Here is a 21,354-nt window from a genome sequence, read left to right on the forward strand (position 1 = left end):
GGTGACGATTGTGACTGTGTACCAGACACACTCTTCTCTAGTAGGAAGGGAGTAAACTAACATTTAATGAGCATCTACTATGTGTCAGACACTGTGCTAAGGAATTTTGCATACATCATCTAGAGCATGTTCTGTATTGAAGGCAAGGGTTGATCTAGTCAAAGAATAGATAGTGCTTGGGAGAGGAAGAAGGGGAAGGTGTTGTATTTGGGAATCAATGAGTCCAACAACAAAATATGGATCCAAAAAGTACCAGCAGAGTCCCAGAGGAGTTTGCCTTCCAGAGAGATACCAACATCCTTGGCCAGCTAAAGATAGGCTCGGGGAGGCTCAGGGAAAGATGCACATCTTTTGAAATGATCACATTTCAAGCAAGCTACATTGAGCTTGCTCAGCACTACAGACAGAGGAGGGAGGCCTGGGGGTGGACCCACACACTTGTACCCACCCAGCTGTGCCCACATATCTGCCACCTCCAGATAACCCTCTCTCTGGCCCTGGGACACAGGCTGATCACACACCATTTCCTGAAAAGAATTCTCTGTCTTGCACCAGGGACTTTGGCAGAAGACTGGGGAGTTTGCTTTGTGTATCCTTTGGCATTCAAGTGAGGAGCTAATGCCCAAAGCTTGGAGCCAAGGGAGGTTTGTCCAAGTGCCTGACCTAGAAGGGCCATAACTTCACTTCTTTTCTAATTAGGATAATTAACCTCCCCTGCTCATTCATTCTATTCCGATCCAAAAAGCTTAAATTAAAATGGCACAGGGGACTGCCAGGCTCTAGGGACAGAAACCATTTACAAGCCTTTCATCTCCATGCAATCACCATCGAGGCAAAGTCAGGACAAAGTCCTCACAGTGTCTTCACCCTGGAAACAACCTTGGAATGCCTTCAGGGCCACTTTCAGAATTTTCATTCATGTCCATATCCCATCAGCTAGCAAATTTTGCTCAGCTCCATAGAACTTGCTGACTAACTTTGGAGTTGGTGTTGGGGGGATGCTCACAGAAGGTAGCATTTCTTTTTGTCTTGTCATGTGGGTTTTGTGGTTGGTTCAAGGAGAGCGAAAACTGGATGGCTTCATGTTGGTAGGATTTGATGTGGGATTTATGGAATGTGTTCTTTGGCTACAACCACTGGAGGCAAAAATTCAGGAGCCTTTCAAAAACTGGAATCCAATAGAAGCATCTCACATAAGACAGAGACACAACTGAGGGGTACCTATATTGCGTTAACTCCCCATATCTCCCCTCTGAGCGTGGAGATCAAGTATCTACCGCTTCCATGCTGCCTAGGCAGGTAGCTCTGGGTATAGTCCTCTGGATCTTTTGTTCCTCTTTACTACAGGACTCAGTCCAGGGTCTTCCCTACATGCAGCCCTTCATGCCTGTGGGGGAAGCCACTATGCTCTATAATCTTTCTGCCAAGAACTCTTTGACTACGGCCCCTTGTGAGCCTCCATGGCTGATGGGAAAGGCAAGACAACAGAGTAATAGATGAGATTAGGCTGCCCATTTGGCCTAAGCAGTAAAGAGTTCTATCTAGCCCGTTAATGCTAGGATCTAGGATTTTCCCTGGGACTATCTTGGTTGGAGCCTTGAAATATCCCCAGTAGATGAAGACCCTGACTTGCTTCTCAGTATGTCATAGAACCATCAGTGTAAATTTATCAGCATGTTGTCAAGAGACTTGTTCTGGGCCTAGCTCGAGCACGTGAGTCACTCTCTGGCCTTTGCCAATTCATGCCCTGGTCCCCTCTGGGCCCTACACTATTTACTTCCCATCCATAACCTCTACCAAAGCCTAGGCTTTCCCTCCTTCTGAATCACCCATCTGTGTTAACAAGCCGAAGTGTGGTTCTCAGTAGATATATAATAATGGCCAGACCAGTGCTTCTTAAATTCTGATGTGCTTACAGATCCCTGGGGAGCTTATTAAAAGGTAGATTCTGATTCATTTAAGCCTGGGGTGGGACCCGAGAGTCTGCATTTCTAACAAGCAGCCTTGGTGATGCCACTGTCGCTGGTCCATGAAGCATACTTTAAGTGGCAAATATGCTGATCTAAGGGCCATACTTTAAGTAGTGAGAACATCTGCCATCTTCTGAATGAGTTAAACCCAACCACGCTGCTTGGAGTAAGAGATAGTGACCTCTCTTCTTGGCAGCTAACAATAGCATCCTTTTATACTGAGGCTAAAATAATCCTCTAGTGTAACCAGAGCTATGCAGACGGTGTGGCAAATGTGGACCTTGGCATAGACGATCTTTCTTGGGACCTGGGTTACTTGAATAAACCTTCCTGGGCACCTGCCCTGCTTCCTGAAGCCAGTCATGCGGGCCAAACTCATTTTGGGTCCAGCCACACCATTTATCGCATCTCCTTTCACAGTGGCTCTGGAAGGCTGCTGCCGCCACATCACTCATGCTGTGATCTGCATCAGTGGTTAAGACAATGGAAGCAGATACATCATCCAAGGCACAATCCATTTATTTCATGCTGAAAAAAACAATCTTCTATCCAAGTGGGGCCAGCTAAGCTGGGCAGTTGCCACAGCTTTGAGTTTATGGGAAATATGCCTTTTGCACTATTTAGCTCCTCAGTGGAGAGCAATGTACCCCTAGAGGAGGCCCCAGATGTCATTAGTGCATCAATAGTGGGCTGGACAGAGCAAGCCCATTTCTCCCCTGAGGCACAAGGTGTATAACTCCTGGGGTTGTTAAAACATAAATTTGCTGGAGAAACGCACTGCCTTGGTTCTCTCCTAAAGTAATTCCTGAATCCTTTCTTCTTTAGCTTTGTGGTTGATTGTGTTCTTTACTCAAAATAAACCTTAAAGAACATTGTATTTGGTTTAGGGGATGCTCTATTACATTGATATTTGCAGAGCTAAACACTGCAGATGGGAAGATTCCCCTAAGAAGATTCCAGAGCATTATGATTATGTGGTTTTGAGCCAAAATATAAACATGTTTTATGGCCTAAGGGAGTTGTCAAGCAATGTTTTAAAATACACTGGCAAATTTAAGATGGTTTTAAAAGTAGGCCTACTTGAGGATCCAGAATGGTCCCATATCTACCCTCCCCAGTAGCTGCCTGGGAACAAGTACTGCTGGACCGGCTCATTGCTGGCTCCGGTAGGATCTCCAAGCCAAAATATTCATCATTAACTGTTTTCCTCTTGTCCACTGTCCCTGCCCTCCTATGCCGGTTACTTAACTCTCCTGGAGGACTTAATAAATACTTTCATCTGCATAGGACCCTACAACTCCACCTCTCCTTCAAAATGATACATAGACCTAGCACACTGGCCAGTGGGATCAAATTTCCAGCCAAGAGGAACTCACTTAGCCATTTTGTTAAGTTCTGTCACTGAGCACTTTGCCTCAATGAGCACAGAAGCTTTTTGGGCATGGTTGACTAGTCCCTCCACTAACCCAATCATTATGATGACTAGCTACATGGTTCCTAATTAGATTCATTTTATTCAAATAAATTCCTCGCCAGTGCTGGTTCCCAGCAGTCCATCACTAGAGTCAGCATCTTAACTGTAAGTGATTCAGGGTTCTCCCTCTGTAAACCTCCCAGATTCTAGTTTGCTGAAGCACTCCTTAATTCAGTCATAACCGTAAGGTTGTTTGTCATTTGCAACTCATTAACTCAGTGAGGTAGATCCCCCGGCTAAATGAAACCCAGGCCATGACTTTGACTGCTGCTAGGGCCAGTTAGCCTCCTTTTTGTCCATGGGTCTCTATTTTCCCTACATCTTGGCCAGCCAACCTTCTTAGTAATTTGTGCCATGGGTGGCAAAACAAGCGGGGTTTAATGGTGAGGCTGGCTTTGTTTGCACCTCTTAACCTCACACTCATAGCTCAAGCTAAAGTGTCCATTTCCAAGCGAAACACTAATTAGCAACAATGAGGGTAAGTGAACAGACATTTTTATAAAGATCTTTACTCACCGTCCCTCTTTCAGATTATCTTTCCTTTCCTCTAAGTCCTAGCCTCCGTTTGTCTCTTAGCAGAATAGAATCTTCTTGATCCACCCTCTCCAAACTGTCTGACAGTACCTATAGAATACAGTTCTTAAGGGACCCCTCAAAATAGAATATTGAGGAAACTAAGTCCCAGAATGGGAAAGGAACAACCACAAGCTCACCCAGTTAATGAGCCACTCAAGATTTTCTTAGAAGGTAAATCCTAGATTGCAAGCAAGTGGAAACATTTATAATACCTCCTCTGAACTTTATCCTAGAGGCAAAGACAAACTTTTGAAGGTTTTTGAGAATGAGTATGGCTATTATATAATCAAAAGAATGAGAACGTGAAAGCCGGTCTTAGCAGCTTGGACAGAAGGGGAAGGACTGTTTGCACAGCCCAAGCAAATACCAGTAATAACTTTAAAATAGCTGGTAGTCATGGGAATATAAAGAAAGGTGAAGACACAGAAAGGATGAATTAGTTTCACTTCATGTTTGCTTAAGACAATGGAAGAGTCACAGATAATGCTCAGATTTGATAACTAGGAAATTTGACAGAAATAAGGAAGTCAGAAAAAAACAGCTACTTTGGAGGCAGGGGGCATCTGAGACAGTGTGAGAAATAAATAAGGGCACAAGCAATGATAAAACCCACCCAATCTAGTAACTCCAGCTCAACTCCAAAGGTGGTGATTAACTGATGAGCGATATGCCATTATCCAGAGAACCCTGACTGTGTTCCTGTTAAGCATTCACTTACAGTTGATTGCGCGGCATGCATCCTAGAAGGCCTGAAAAATCCTGGGTGTCTTCAGGTAGTTATACAACAATGTGTTTTAAAGTCCTCTCTGTCATGAAGAAATATATAGAAAAATGTATGACTCCATAGTCCATGAACAAGTGCACATGTTGGAGTAATTTCAGCCACTGATGAGGAGAAAGGAGAGTGTGAGCTTGGAAGCCAGGCCTGGGTGTGGATCCCAGCTCCAAAATATACTTGTTATGTGCATTTATTTATAAACACATACCTCTCTGAGGCTCAGTTTCCTCATCTGTTCATTGGGGATAACTACTTTGCCTAGAATTGTTGGGAGGATTAGATGTAATAATGTGTACAAGGACTTAGCACAGTGCTGAGCCCAAAGTAGGCAATGTGAATTTATACTCCTATCCCAAACTTGGCAGGGAAAGTAAAAGCAGTTCAATTTAAAATCTGAGGAATTGGGGCACCTGGGTGGCTCAGTCGTTAAGCATCTGCCTTAGGCTCAGGTCATGATCCCAGGGCCCTGGGATCAAGACCCGCATCGGGCTCTCTGCTCTGCAGGAAGCCTGCTTCTCCCTCTCCCACTCCCCCTGCTTGTGTTCCCTCTCTCGCTGTGTCTCTCTCTGTCAAATAAATAAATAAAATCTTTAAAAATAAATAAATAAAATCTGAGGAATTAGGGGCACCCTGGTGGCTCAGTCGGTTGAGCATCCGACTCTTGGTTTTGGCTCAGGTCATGATCTCAGGGTGGTGGGATCGAGCCCCTTATCGGGCTCTGTGCTCAGCTCAGAGTCTGCTTGAGATTCTTTCCCCCTCCCTTGCCTTCCCCCCTGCTCCCACCGCTTGCATTCTCTCTCTCTCTAAAATAAATAAATAAAATCTTTAAAAATCTGAGGAATGAGAATGAAAATTTATATCTGATAATTCAAAAAAAAATCTGTTATTCCAGCAATGGCTTAAAGGTGGCATTCAACCATAACTCCTGAGAGATAGTGTTCACCTTCTGTAGTCTAAGATTCTCAAGCAAATAGAGGATGGGTGTGAGAGCATGGAACCTTCATTTCCCCACCATCTCAATCAGGTGAGCTGTTTGATGAGATATGTGTTGAGCTGAGTTTTAATGAATGAGCGGCTGATGGGATGGAAGTGAGGCTTTTTTAGGTGTGGAGGGCAGCCATAGTAAGTCACTAGAAATTGAAGATGCTGGAGAAAGCTGTGTCCTGCATGAGGACTGTGTGATTAGGCAGGATGAATCAAGCCACGAGTTTCAAAGCCTGTGTAGATTAGAATGGGCCCCAGCACCAAAGGGGAGTCCCAGTTAGATTTGAGGAGGAAGAGATGCTCTAATACACAAACTTACCTATAGAATCCCTGGCTCCTCCATGCAAAGGTATTGAAGCAAAGAGGAGCACAGCCCTTAAGGGAGTCACCGAAGGCAAAGCTACATGCAATACCCACAACAATTTTCCGGTTGGATTTTAACTTTTACTCAATACCAAAATGAACCTTTATCCAGAAAACACAACAGAAACATCACTTCACATTACTATTGAAAGTTAAAACAAGAAAAGGGTTGTGGTCATTGTCAAGTTGGGATCCACCACTGGATAAACCATTTTCTCCCTCTGGACTCCCGTTTCTCATTTGTACAATGAAGAGATGGGACCATCGCTAAATTCTGGCTCTCATATTTGAGAATGCTAAGAGACTTGGGACAATCCTGGCCATCTCAGACAACCTAACTTCTCTACAGTTCAGGCAAGATTCAGCCACTCTTCCGGGAGCCCAAGGCCTGCACGAGATGAAACACTAGCCTCTAACCCTCCACATACTGTTAAATCCACTGTCATATCCCCATTGGAAAAACTCAATTGAAAGAAAACAACTAATCAAAATGAGTTGATCTTGGTGATGTTTTTATGTGTGTGTTTCTTTTTTTAGTCTGAGAGGGCACATGCAAATGCTTATTTACCTTGTAAGTTCTGAACATCCCACTTTGGATGTTTCCCAAGCAGTTTTTAGACCACAGGATTAAGTCAAAGGAAAGTTTCTTAAAGGAAAAGTGTGCTCTCTGTTGTCCTTAGGACTGTATCTTTAGCCCGTCTGTATCCTCTAGGCAAAAGCTTGCCCTTAATATTACCTTTGACAGCCTTCCAATTGTATCAGGATCAAGAAATCTCTGCACTTCCAGGCAGAATAAGCCACAGTCCTTTCCAGTCACATCCAGACCCCTTTCATCTTTGACATAAATCTGCCTTCACTTTCGACCTCCTCTCTTCCTTGCTGGTAGCCAGCATCCATGCCTCACCCCCAAAACTCGGGAATGTTAGGAGGTTTGGCTTAGCCTTGCCTTCTCAAAATTAAGAATGTCAAAGAATGTTTCCAGAGAAGTCACTCTCCTGGTAAGAAATCTTTTTCTTAATAGAAGGCAAGCACATATTTTCTGAGCTTAAGTCCCACCTCAGTCAATTCACCTTACTTCTCCATAGGCACAAGCCACAATGTAAACTATAAACTACTGTGTCCAAAGGGAAGCCCATAATGTGGATGCTTAATGCAAAATACACCCACTTCTGGGAATCCATTCAGAATTCCTCCCCTGCTGGAGGAGGGATGGCAGGGTAAGGGGTTATCTTTATTGTGGCCACTAGGTTCTATTTGGAATAGCTTGGGCTTGGGGAGAAGATATACTGTGGCTGATTGGTAGCACTTCTTCCCCCAACCCATAAGTGGGGCCCCCTTTTAATCATGTGAAAAGCCTTCCCACCACCCCACTCAACCAGAGCTGGCTAGTGCATTATTTGGTTGACATCTATAGTCAGCTCTCCTCCAGCTGCCCATAAAGTGCCTGCTAACACCCAGGCCACTCACCACTTGCTTTACTAGGAGATTCAGTCACATGAGTACTGAAAATTACTGATTTCAAGGGGATTAAAAGCCAAGTGAGGAAATGCTAAATAAGAAGTCTCTCAATGGGCACAATCAATCACCACATGACATCTTTTAAGTGCACAGCAGTCCCCAGAGCAGCTTTGAGATGACTTGGACCCTCTATGAGTTTGCATTGCAGGCAGTCCATCCCAGGACAATTACCTAGATACCAAATAGAAACATGAAAGAATTGTGCCCAAGAATTGTAGTATCCCCTTTAATCCAAATTCCAGTTGCTTTCAGTTGTTTCTATTTTTTTTAGATTTCTTTTTTTTAATTGAGGTAAAATTGGTATATAATATTATATAAGTTTCAGGTGTACAACATTGTAAGTCATTATCTGTGTGCACTACAAAGTGATCACAACTAAAAGTCTAGTTACCATCCATCACCATTTGACCCCTTTTGCTCTTTTTGCCCACCCTCCACCCCTCCCTTCCCCTCTGGTAACCACCAATCTGTTCTCTGGGTCTGTGAGTTTGTTTTTGTTTTGTTTCTTCACTTGTTTCACTTTTTTAAAATTCCATATATGAGTATCTTTCTCTGTCTGACTTCTTTCATTTAGCATAATACCTTCGAGGTCCATCCATGTTGTTTTAGTGATAAGATTTCATTCTTTTTATGGCTGAGTAATATTCTATCATATATAGAGAGATAGATAGATGGATACATATATATACACATACATATATGTGCATATATACCATATCTTTTTAAAAAAGATTTTATTTATTTATCTGAGAGAGAGTGAGAGCATGAGTGGAGGAGAGGGGCAGAGGAAGAGGGAGAACCAGATGCCCTGTTGAGCAGGGAGCCCGAGGTGGGGCTCAATCCCAAGACCCTGAGATCATGACCTGAGCCAAAGGCAGACAGATGCTTAACCGACTGAGCCACCCAGGCATCCCTATACCATATCTTTTTTATCCATTCATCCATTGATGGACATTTAGGTTGTTTCCATGTCTTGGCTGTTGTAAATAATGTTTCAGTGAACACAGGGATGCATGTATCTTTTTGAATCAGCCTTTTTCTATTTTTCAGATAAATATCCAGAAGTGGACTTACTGGATCATATGATTATTTCTATTTTTAATTTTTTGAGGAATCTCCATTCTGTTTTTCACAGTGGCTGCCCCAATTTACATTCCCACCAACAGTGCATGAGGGTTCCTTTTCCTCCACATCCTCTCCAACACTTTTTGCTTCTTGTCTTTTTTTAAGATTTTATTTATTTATTTTAGAGAGAGAGAGCTTGAGCAGGGGGAAGGACAGAGAGAGAGAGAATCTCAAGCAGACTCTACGCCCAGCACAGAGCCTAACGCAGGGCCCGATCTCACAACTCTGAGAGCACAACCTGAGCCAAAATCAAGAGTTGGACACTTAGCCAACTGAGCCACCAGGTGCCCCTTGTCTTTTTGATAAAAGCCATTCTAACCTAACCAGTGAGAGGTGATATCTTATTGCGGTTTCAATTGCATTTCCCTAACAATCTGATGCTGAACATCTTTTCATGTGCCTGTTGTCCATCTGTATTCTTTGAAAAAATGTCTATTCAGATTCTCTGCTCATTTTTTAATCAGATTGTTTGTTTTCATTGGTGGTGAGTTGTATGAGTTCTTTATATATTTTGGATATTAATGCCTTGTTGGCTATATGATTTGCAAAAATCTTTTTCCATTCAATAGGTTGCCTTTTCATTTTGATGATGGTTACTTTCACTGTGCAAAAGCTTTTTAGTTTGTTGTAATCCCATTTTTTAATTTTTGCTTTTGTTTCTTTATTATTTTTTTTTTCTATCAGACCTTGTGTGGTTGAGGATCAGAAAGCTTGCCTGTTCTGTTTTTTCCAGACATTAAGCAAATCTACTCCAGATGGTCTTCTAAATTTCCTCTCAGCTGACAATGTAAACCAAGTTTACTTTCACTCAACAACACTATCTATCTGGGTGTATCTCTATGGTGCCCTCTCAGCTTATGATGAGGAGACTAGAGGAGAATGTAATTCACCAGCAAGGAGAGAAAGTTCATAATGAAGACTAGGATGAAAAAGAAAAATGGAAAGGCAGGATTATACGCACCGCCCATTTCAGAGCCAACTTTAAACTTGACAAGTAGTTTGTCAGTAGTTGCCACTTCGAGGGGGATATTTGGGTCTTAGGAATACCTCAGGCTGCCAAACAATACCTCCTGCTTACTATTGTCTACAATTTCTCCATTAGAGTTTGCCCCTTTACTTTCAGGCTTTGACTCTACTTTAAAACATAAATCTTTCATGGAAGAGGTCACAATTAAGCTTTAATCTGTCACGGGCAGTCTAGTATGAGTAAAGGGGTTGGTGTGGAGGGAGGATTTGTACTGGGAAAGAGGAAAAGGACATAGAACTGGGACATGGGGGGGGCACCTTCTGTTCACTGACTCCCAAATTAGCTAAGTTCCCATCCTAATAATGCAGCTGCAAGGAAGAGAAGATTTGCAGAGGGTCAGTTCTTAATTAAAGGGAAACTTAAACAAACACAATTATGAGGCATGAAGACCTCAGGGAAATCTTAATTCGCTAAGGGTAAATTGGGCTGGGCGTGGGTGAATATTTGTTTTTATCCTGTTCCATAAAATCCACAGACTGACATCCATATGCAAACACAGAGGGGTTCTTGATCTTCCCATCCTGAGCTCCTCATACACAAAAGAGTTTCTGCATTAACATCTCAAATGTAGACAATCACTATATTGATTTCGGTGGAAACCAAATGTGTTTAAATCAAGTTAAAACAAAACAGACAACAACAAAATGACAAAATGTAGATTCAAATGGTCTATCGGAATCTTTCCATGAATTCTTTTTAAAGAAAAGTACATTTTTGGGGCGCCTGGCTGGCTCAGTTGATTAAGCATCTGACTCTTGATTTCGGCTCAGGTCATGATCTCAAGGTCATGAGATGGAGCCCCATGTGCTCTGTGCTCCGTGGGAGCCTACTTGAGGAGTCTCCCTCTCCCTCTGCCCCTCCCCCACCATGCTCTCTAAATAAATAAATAAATAAATGAATGAATGAATGAATGAATAAATAAATAAATCTTAAAAGAAAAGTACGTTTGTAATATGAATAAACATACCCTGAAGTATTGGGTTTGAGTTCAGATCTTTGAATATCAGGTTTCTTAGATATGACAAAACATAACCCAAAATAACTGAATTGGGCTTCTCACCTTTCTCTTTCCTCTGCCTCTATTTTTCTGCTTTTCACTTGTATCTCAGAAACCATCTTCATATTCCATATGTAGCTTCCCCCATTCACTTACTTTGCCAAAATATACTAGAAAAATTTACCTGAAATTCCATGGAGACCAAAGAAGCTGTGAGAAATGAGGAAAGTGGTTCACATAAGTTTTGGGTTTAAAGCTCAGGTGAACACTAAAATAAGAGCAGAAGAGAAATTTTCATTTGCTCTTTCTATCTCACGTAATTTTTTGATGAACAAGAATATTAATTTCATAAAATGTTAAACTTCTGTTCATTAAAACATGTCACAGACAACATTAAATGTCAAATAAACTGAATTAAAATATATGTGACATATAGTACAGACACTTAATATCATTAATATATTAGGACTGTTATGAATCAATAAGAAAGCCATCAAGGCGCCTGGCTGGCTCAGTCAGTAAAGCATGCAACTCTTGACCTCAGGGTCATGAGTTCGAGCCACACGTTGGGCATAGAGCCTACTTAAAAAAAATAATAAAAATAATTTAAAAAAGAAAAAAAGAACACCATTAATATCACGGTAGAAATCTGAACAAAGGAAATAAACAGGAAATTATCAAAAGAAGGAATAAACATGGACACAAAAATTTTTTTAAATCATTAACTTTACTAACAATCAAAGAAATGCTAATAAGAAAGGGAATATTTTTATATCTCCCTATCAAATGGTCACATGTCTTATTCAGTGCTAACAAAAGGGCAGAGAGACAAGTACTCTTGTATTCTGCTGATGGGGACATAAAGTGGTACAACCTTTCTGGAGGGCAATTTGGCAATATGTATGAAAAGCCTTAAAAATGTCCATAAATGTTTGACCTGATATTACTACTTCTAGACGTTTATCCTGTGGAAATAATTAGAGATGCTATATGAATGTTGTTATCACAGCATTATTTGTAATAGGGAGAGATTAAAAACAATTGAAATTTTCATATTGGGGAATGATTAAATAAATATGTCTAAGGGATGGAATATTATGTAGCCATTAAAATCATGTCTGAAAACATTTAATAACATAAAACGATGTTCAAGATATAATGTTAGCTTTTTATTTTTTTAAGATTTTTTATGTATTTATTTGATAGAAAGAGAGCACTAACAGAGGGAAAGCAGAGGGAGAGGGAGAAGCAGGCCCCCCGCTGAGCAGGGGGCCCGATGCGGGGCCTGATTGGGATCATGACCTAAGCCGAAGGCAGCCGCTTAAACAACTGAGCCACCCAGGCGCCCCAATGGTAGCTTTTTAAAGATAAGACACAGGGGCACCTGGGTGGCTCAGTCGTTAAGCGTCTGCCTTCGGCTCAGGTCATGATCCCAGGGTCCTGGGATCGAGCTCCGCATCGGGCTCCCTGCTCAGCGGAGAGCCTGCTTTTCCCTCTCCCACTCCCCCTGCTTGTGTTCCCTCTCTCGCTGTCTCTCTCTCCATCAAATAAATAAATAAATAAATAAAATCTCTTAAAAAATAAAAAATAAAGACAAGACACAAATAGTACAGTCTATTTTACTAAAAAAAAAGTGCATGCGGTATATTTATATAAAATAAAATGGAAAGAATACATCAAATATTAACAGTGGTTATCCTTAAGGAACAGAGTCACTTATACTTGTATTTTATTTTTGATACTTTTTGTGTCTTTTCAAATGTCCAAAATGAGCACATATTAGTTTTATACTTAGAAAAACACAGATGCTACCTCAGAAGAACAAAGACATTTGTAAAATGCTTTGAACACATTAGGGTCTGCTTCCCACATACTCAATGTTCCCAGACTCCTCATCTACCACAGGAAGAAGCAATTCATAACCCTGGCCTGAGCCTTCCCCTCTCGCCTTTGTACGTTTGTTTGCTTATTTCTGGAGGGTATATATCTCTTCTTGGATCATGCTTTTCTCACCCAGAACCTTTCCACCAGTCATGAAGGATACTAAGAAGAAACCTGATTCTGGGGCACCTGGGTGTCTCAGTAAGTTAAGCATCCAACTCTTGATTTCAGCTCAGGTCATTATCTCATGGACCTAAGATCAAGCCCTACATTGGGCTCCTCGCTTAGTGTGGAGTCTGCTTCTCCCTCTCCCTCCCCCGACTTGTTCTCTTTCTCTCTCTCAAATAAATTAATTAATTAATTAATTAAAATCTTTAAAAAAAAAAGGAAAGAAATCTGCTTCCACATACCTCACTGTATTGGGTAGCCATTAGAATAGGTCAACAGTTCTCAACCCTGGTTGTACATGAGGATCACCCGGGGAATTTAAAATAAAATAAAACAAAGCCTGGATCCAGGGTGAGGCTTGGGTATCCATTTTTTAAAGCTTCCAAAGTGATTATAACGTGCAGCCAGAGTCGAGAGCCACAGAGGTAAGTAAAGATGCAGAAAAATAGAGTAATGCTTCCTTCAGCTGAAATCAGTTGAGTAACAGGCAGGATGGACACTGACCCCACACTCAACCGGCCTTGGAGATACCCAGCAGCTACCAGCTGTTCATTTGTTAAATGCTGTAGCCTGAGGATCATAAAGCACATCACCAACTTTCAGAGCCATCATGTAAATGACCTCATGAGATAGGCAGACCCCAAAACAATGCTCAACATTCTTTTCCTTTCCTTCCAAACTGGCTTGTGTGAAGGCCACTGTTAAGATGCAACTGTGTTAGCTGGAGGGGTAACACATTAAAGCCATGGGCCATCCTTACACTGGCACCTGGAAAAGGACAGAGTGCTGAGAGAATGGGACAGAGGACGGGCAAGTTTATCGTTCTTCTGTTTTTAGATCAAATACTAAATTTGTTCAGCATGGAGCAGTTTTTCATTTCGTTTGTATAGTGAACAAAATCCTGACCTTCTTTCCCCCTGTGAAAATGATTTTGACAATTGTAGATTTGAGATATTTTTGTATCTGCTGCCATCCCTGCCATGAGGTCAACCCAATAGTCACAGATTGAATTCCCTGGGAGCAGCTTCTGAGATGGAGATCAGCATGCTAAAGTTTCTCGGGGAGTATCTTCACTACCAACACTTGTGGAAGAAAAAGAAGGAAGCTGGTTTGGGCAGAAGGAGGAGCTGGGCTGTGGTGCTGTCCTAACAAGGCCTCCGCCTACCCTTCAGGGAGCTCTGAAGTTGGGAGGGCACTTTAGAGTTATCCCATCTGGGGAGAAGGGGTTGGGCCTTTATACCCCGTAACAAGCGGTCACTGGATGCAGGCTGTTCTGGGTCGGGGGCATGACTTGAAGCTAGGCAGCTTTCTTCAGCCAACAACCTTTCCAGAAGCTGAAGGAATAAGCCCTTCGGTGCTGAAGGGGTATCTGGTGGTACAGCACAGCATCCCTACACTCGCCTTTCCCACAATGGCTTCCTTGTTTAGCAAGAGTAGCCCAGTGACCAGTCCAGTAGGATTGAGCTGGTCATAGGTGGGGCCCGGTTCTTCATCCATAGTCACCTAGCTGTGCCTCTGCTGTCCTGCTCCTGCATTATCTTGGTTGAAGGCAGACGACAATCCATCATTCGCCCGGTTACCTATGTGGTAACTCCCAGTCTATAAAATGAGGAAGAAGGGGTGCCTGGGTGGCTCAGTCGTTACACATCTGCCTTCGGCTCAGGTCATGATCCCAGGGTCCTGGGATCGAGCCCCGCATCGGGCTCCCTGTTCAGTGGAAAGTTTGCTTCTCTCTCTCTCTCTCCCTTTCCCTCTCCTTCTCCCCATCACTCATTCCCTCTCTCTCTCTCTCTCTCAAATAAATAAATAAAATCCTTTTTAAAAAATAAAATAAAATGAGGAAGAAAAAGAAGGTGGACAGCAACAGGGGTCTGGAATCAAGATGAGAGAATTTGCTGCTCAAACGGAAGTAGCTTTCAGTTGGGCATGCTAAAGCTCACACAGAGTGGAGGACAATTCTAAAGCTGCTAAAACAGCAGGCTTATTTTTACAAAGGTGCTTTGTTAAGCACCTCACCTCCTACAAGCACCAACGCCTGCCTTGGCTCTGCCTCCAGAGATGAACTTTTCTCTCTTTTTTTTTTCCCCACCCTCAAACTCGTTACTTACTCTCTTCGGGCAGCTGCAACGGGGAACAGTCAAACCGTCATAAATTAGGTACAAAAACAAATAAGAGCTTGGGGGGGTTACTCATGGATATGTACTAAATTGAGGTGATCATGGCCCCCAGGGCTGTCAAGTACGTGGCCATGTGCTCTGGCAGCCACCTGGAGACTCTGCAAGTGGAAGACCCCGCCCTATGCAGCCACAGTGCTGACTTACGAGCAAGGCTCATCGCTCAGGAGGCCCCAGAGGCCAGCTCATTAAAAACTCAGGGGCTTTCCCAATTTTTGAATAGGTAAGACACTCACATGATTCAAAGACCAAAAGTACACAAAGATCTATAAAATCAGTGTTTATTAAGAGGCTGCTCATTGATGGCCGCGGGCAGCGCACAGAGCTGTGCTCACCTGTCACCTGTGTCTTCCAGCAGCTTATGCTCGGAGAGGCCAGCATGAGTCATATTTTTTCATCTTTATTGTTTTTGTACTTACAGAAAATAATACCTGCTTCTCGTAAAATAGTCCAACATTCCGTAAATAAGGGGTGGTGCAAGTAGAAGTTCTTGGGAATCCTAAACCTCAGAGATAACCACTCCCACCTCCTTTGCATTCTTTCGACACATATACAAATAGGTGGGGCTTTTCTTTACAAAAATAGAATTATAGTGTAAGTGCTATTCTCAGCTTCTTTTCTCCATAAAATTTTGGCAGAAGTCCTTTCTTCTATTATCTAGAGATTGGGCCATCTTTTTTACAGCAGCATAGCATTCCAAGCGTCTCTACTAGAGTTTATTTATCCAGTTTTATTTGGAATTTTTAAAAGCCTGTCATACAGTTCTTCCAACCAGCTTCTTTATTGTTTGGAACTGATTTCCCTTGCATTTAAGTCTACTCGTCTCTGGAGAAATGAATGAGAGGTCAGTTAGGGAAGCTTCATGGGGGAGGAGAGTCATCCACAAAGGTCTATAGGTAGCAGAAAAAGAGACACATCAGGTATAGTTGCCTTGAGCAGGTAACAATGAGAGTACTGGATAAATGTGCAAAACCATCTTCCAGATTTGAGCTAATGTAAAAATGGGGAAGAAGTACAGACTGGTATGGGGTGAGCGATTAAAGAGAGGGAGACAGAAGCAGGTTGGAATGGAACAAATTTTGATACATGGTGAGTCGTTACATAGCAAAGCTTTTCTGGAGAGAACCGACATGCTTTAGTTGAATCCAAGGGTGGTGTCAATTAACAGTATAATGTGGCGATTTAAAAATATTAGCAATCCTGGGGCACCTGGCTGGCTCAGTCGGTTGAGCGTCTGCCTTCAGCTCAGGTCATGATCACAGGGTCCTGGGATTGAGTCCCACATCGGGCTCCCTGCTCAGCGGGGAGCCTGCTTCTCCCTCTCCCACTCCCCCTGCTTGTGCTCTCTGGCTGGTGCTCTCTCTCTCTCAAATAAATAAATAAAATCCTTAAAAAATCTTTTTAAATAAATAAATAAAAATATTAGCAACCCTAGGCTGCCAAAATAACAGCCCAAATCAAAGTGGGCAATAATTCCGTTGTCATCCGCACTGGTCAGATCACATCTGATTTATCCACGTCAATAAAATATTGACAAATATCCATAAGAGAGAGACAGAACAGTGAGGGAAATTATCATCATGTTATAAAAGTAACTGTTGTAGTATTGGGACATCTTTAGTCTGAAGAAAAGAAAAATAAGGGGAGATATGTTAATTGTCATTAAAAAATGTGGACTGTCATACAGAAAAGAGATTAAACTTGTCCGTCACCCCAAGTGGTGGAATAGGACTAGCAAATAGAAATGATAAGAATATAGATTTTGGTGGGGGGCCTGAGTAGCTCAGTCATTTAAGCATCTGCCTTCGGCTCAGGTCATGATCCTGGGGTCCTGGGATCAAGTCCCGCATTGGGCTCCTAGCTTAGCAGGGAGCCTGCTTTTCCCTCTCCTCTCTGCTTGTGTTCTCTCTTGCTATCTCTCTCTCTCTCTCTTTCAAATAGATAAAATCATTTAAAAAAAATGTAGATTTTGACTCAATACACAAAAAAATTTGTCTTTTGTTAAAGGGTCTTTTAAACATATCAGAGCCTCCCCGATGTCATTTCCTTTCCATTATTATTCAGCCAATAATACACTCTTCATAAAGAGTACAGAAGTAAAATTCAAACTAGTCCTTGCTGAATTTCATAAATTTTTAATTAGTAGGATTCAAAATAATGAGACCTTATTGTACACTGCTTAAGAAAGATTTTCAAATACTTTAATCTCCTTCTTCCTGTTTATTTCTTAATCCCGTGCTTTGGCCCACCGTGTGCCCTCAACTCCCACTGAAGCAGAGAGCACACAGAAAACCCACACGAAAATGTAAATCTGAGAAATAAATATGCGTGGTTGGTTTAAAAAGAGTAAGAATTAACATTTAAAGCAATGGTAATTTACTCTGATCTGTAATTTTGAGCTCCTATGCTGAAATTGCTCATTTGGAAATTACCAAGTGCTTGGGTCTCATTTGCGATCTTCTTCCTGCATACACCCAGCCCACAAAGGAGTCATAATGACCAGCTGAGTCACTGCTGCCATCTCCCTGACACATGCTCTCCAAATGTCAATACATTTTCTATAGTGTAGTGATGAAGATTCCCAACCGTAGCTTGCTTACACTACAGGACGGGTCCTGGAATGTGTTCAAAGGGCACCACGATCTTCCTCCGTCCTCTACTGCTCCAGTGGCCAAATGGTCATGCCACAGATCATTCTGGCCTTGCAAATCATTCCCATTACCCATTTCCATTAGTTATTGCCTAAATATAAATGGAAAACAATTTAAATTTATGGGAAGAAGGGAGCTGCTTTTGACCAGCTCCCAATAAAATGATGTCCGTACTTGATGAAATTATACTCAGATTACAGATTCCTACCAGAAGCAAAAATATAGACATGATATAATACTAGAGACGTAAGTACTTGAAAAGACCAGTGCATAGAAAACCCTGTGCTATTCTGTGGCTCATACTTTAAGATATACTGCTCTTCCCAACTTCTCAAACCCTACCTCCAAAAGGGTTACACAGAACTCAAGCATCACATCTTTTCTGTCTTTCCCATTCAGCATAGATCCAGGGTGTTAGTAGCTAATAGTTGTCAGATGTAAATTAACTAAAAAGGAACCAAGAATCCCTGGTAAATTTAATTTAAAAAGGGGAAGAACTGAGGAAGACTTAACATGATTGAACTTTTTCATAATGATGGGATCAAAGGACCAGTATGATATCTTTGTTAGAAACTGTCTTTGTCAGGTTTTCTTAGTTCTTTTACTTGGGAGACATAATTTATCTTGTTGGATAGTCATATCCATGTAAGAATCACCCATGTTATAAAGTTCTATCTCTACTGACGCTATGTCTCGTTCCAAAGAATATTTAGTGGAAGGTGAAAGACGTGAGCTGCAATAGGAAACACTGAGGCCAGAAACAAGGAAAAAGCTTTGGCATTCATTCCATAGATGTTTTGATAATGCATGTCAATCAAAACGGTTAGGTACTATATAATTCAGCTGTGATTGCTTGCATCTGGGCTTGATTGAACACCCAGCCTGGTTTGTAGAATCTTCCTTTAAAGCAAGATAGAAGGTGCCTGGGTGGCTCAGTCGGTTAAGCGTCTGCCTTGGGCTCAGGTCATGATTCCGGGGTCCTGGGATCGAGCCCTACATCGGGCTCCCTGCTCAGCAGGAAGTCTGCTTCTCCCTCTCCCTCTGCCCCTCCTTCCTTTCTCAAATAAATAAATAAAATAAATAAAATCTTAAAAAAATTAAAGATAGAGATGACGACTATCTGGATGGTTAAGTCTGGGGTCATGAGTAAGCCTGCTTTCCACAGGGATAAGATTCAAAGGGACCCAACGGACTGTAATAAAAACACCGTAGAACCTTTAATACCTACAGGAAGAGTTTAAAAAGAAAAACCTCATCGTCGCTGTTCTTCCTTCTTCCAGGATTTTCCATTCTCCAAGCGATTATGGAAGCAGCAGTGCAAAACAACTGGCAAGTGACAGCCAGGTCTGTGGGAAACATAAAAGACGTCCAAGAATTCCGGCGCATCATTGAAGAAATGGACAGGAGGCAGGAAAAGCGATACCTGATTGACTGCGAAGTCGAAAGGATTAACACAATTTTGGAACAGGTACGTTTGAGATTTATTCCAGCCCCAGCCAACATGTTAAATCATCAACCTCAGGCAGCTCCCATATCTGCTAATAAATTAAGTAGCCAACAGACTAGATGGGCCAACAGTTTTTGATAGTCTCTCTAATCTTTTTTCTTCCCCAGTGGCTGCAGGGGAAAAAAAAAAAAGAAAACACAATCTAAGCTGTTGAAAATTGCATACCATGATTAATCTGGAAGTCTCTGCAATTTAATGCTAACTATCAGATAAACACACCCTTCCCCACCTCCGTTTCATAGATCACTGATTGCTTCAAAGTAATTCCCTTCCTTTTCTATACCTTCCTCCCAGCACCGACCAGACAAGGGTTGAGGCAGGGCAGAAGGAAAGGGTTTTGTGTTAGGCGCGTACTTGCAGAGTGTCAAGGCAATCTTCCCTAGGTTCGAATTTGTGGATATTTTTGCAGAACAGCCCTCCGGTTCCAGAGAGAGACAGAATGTGTATACGTAATTTAGACCCTTTTGTAAGTATGATGGCATACGAGAAAAAAAAAAGTGTTTAGGGCTTTTAAAATGTGAACAAATTGAAAAAGAATTAGACTGAAGGAAAAATACAATTCAATGGGCCCAAATATATTCGTTCCTAAACTCAGATATTTAAATTTAAGACTAAAAAATATTAGACGAAATGTTTCACCCTAAGCCAGATGGATACTCTGTTTGGATAAAGAGTCAAATTGAAATGCGGTGAAAGTTTATTATTTTCCTTAGAAGTCTCAATTTTCCAGTTAATAACAGAGTGCCTATGCTGCTATAGACAAAACTATAGGGGAAACATTTCCATTCTAATTCGATCCCAGTGTACCTGGGGGCCAAAACAGCTTTGGAGATTGAAATTATAGTGAGCAGCCATTGCCTGGGAGAGCTGTTTTTATAGCAAATTAAATATTAACAATTTGTCAGATATGCCCCCATAAGAAGAGAATGCAAAAAAAAAAAAATAGGGAAGAGGAGGGGAAAGAAGGAGGGGAAAAGGGAGGGAGAAAAAAAAGAGAGGAAGGAAGAGAGAAATCGCTGAGCCTGCATCGTGGAGATACAAAGCAGTCCCCTTCCTGAGAAAGGCATCACCTCTAGAGAAATCACATCTCACAGGAAATCTAGAGCATAGCCTGGCTAAATCAAATTTCCCAACTAACGTTCTCTTGAACTACCCAAATGATCCACCCCTCCCTTCTAAAAAAAAACCTTTGATTTTCTTAGATCCTGAAAGTGAAGAATCAGGTCAGTGATTCTGGTGTATGTACTACATGCCCTCTAAAATTGTATACCAAAATAGCCTTTTAGTGGGTGACCTACTTAATAGCCTAAAGTGCAGGAACATCCTCCTTGTTGTACTTTGTTTTCCTTCTTCTGTTATCAGGAACTTTGGCTTCTTGAGTATGTCACATTTGGTTAAGTCATCTGGGTTTTATAGGGTCTTACACTGGAGGCTGGGATTTTTCAGCATAATGTAATAGAAAACGCAGTGGGTAGAGCTCTGAATTTTATGTAGCTATGGGGTCTTGGGCAATTAAAATACCTATGCTTCAGTTTTCTCATCTACATCATGGGGAAAATAAAACTTGCTCTATCTCACATGATTGGTATAATTGCTCCGAGAGACATAAACTGCTATAGAAAAAAAAAATAGTCATTACCTAACGCTTTCAGGAAAACTAAACTAACATTATTCAAAAGGCCCATTCTCTCTTTTCATGTATCACTTTCTATCTTCCTTTCTTCTATATGTACATTCACAGTATCCCTCAAAATACATACAATTTTTCAGGAAACATTGTTCAAAGAAAAGTTTTAGCAACATCCAGGTAAGGCTAAAGAGTTCATTTCACTTATTTTTTCTCCCTCTTTCAAAGAATTGTTATAGAACTACCAACTCATGATTGTTTACTCTGCCATTTAAGGAATTTCTCCTAGCCCATAAGTACTATGAGGTAGGGTCCACGTTTGTCTTGTTCACAGTTATATCTCCAGTGTCCAAGAAAGTACCTGGCACATAGTGTTTGACGGATGGGTGGATGAATGGATGGACGGATGAATGAATGAATATTGAACCAGCACATTTTCAGTAAGTTTCGCTGTGATTTTGCAATGCTTCCATCGAGAGGCAAAAAAGTGCCTGCCGCCACATGATAAGATTATTAAAGCACACGTTTTCTAAA

The 21,354-nt window shown here is 41.6% G+C and overlaps 1 protein-coding gene across 1 annotated transcript in view; it reads left to right on the plus strand.

Moving 5' to 3' along the window:
* Nucleotides 1-21,354, plus strand: part of GRIA3 (glutamate ionotropic receptor AMPA type subunit 3) — a 275,026-nt gene that overhangs the window by 114,016 nt on the left and 139,656 nt on the right. Inside the window, exon 5 of the mRNA XM_035008174.1 lies at nucleotides 18,967-19,154. Coding sequence (XP_034864065.1) covers nucleotides 18,967-19,154 — 188 coding nt within the window. The remainder of the gene's footprint in view (nucleotides 1-18,966; nucleotides 19,155-21,354) is intronic.

Source organism: Mirounga leonina, unplaced genomic scaffold, assembly GCF_011800145.1.
Source record: "Mirounga leonina isolate KUSES-001 unplaced genomic scaffold, KU_Mleo_1.0 Mir_101664, whole genome shotgun sequence".
Classification (NCBI taxonomy): domain Eukaryota; kingdom Metazoa; phylum Chordata; class Mammalia; order Carnivora; family Phocidae; genus Mirounga; species Mirounga leonina.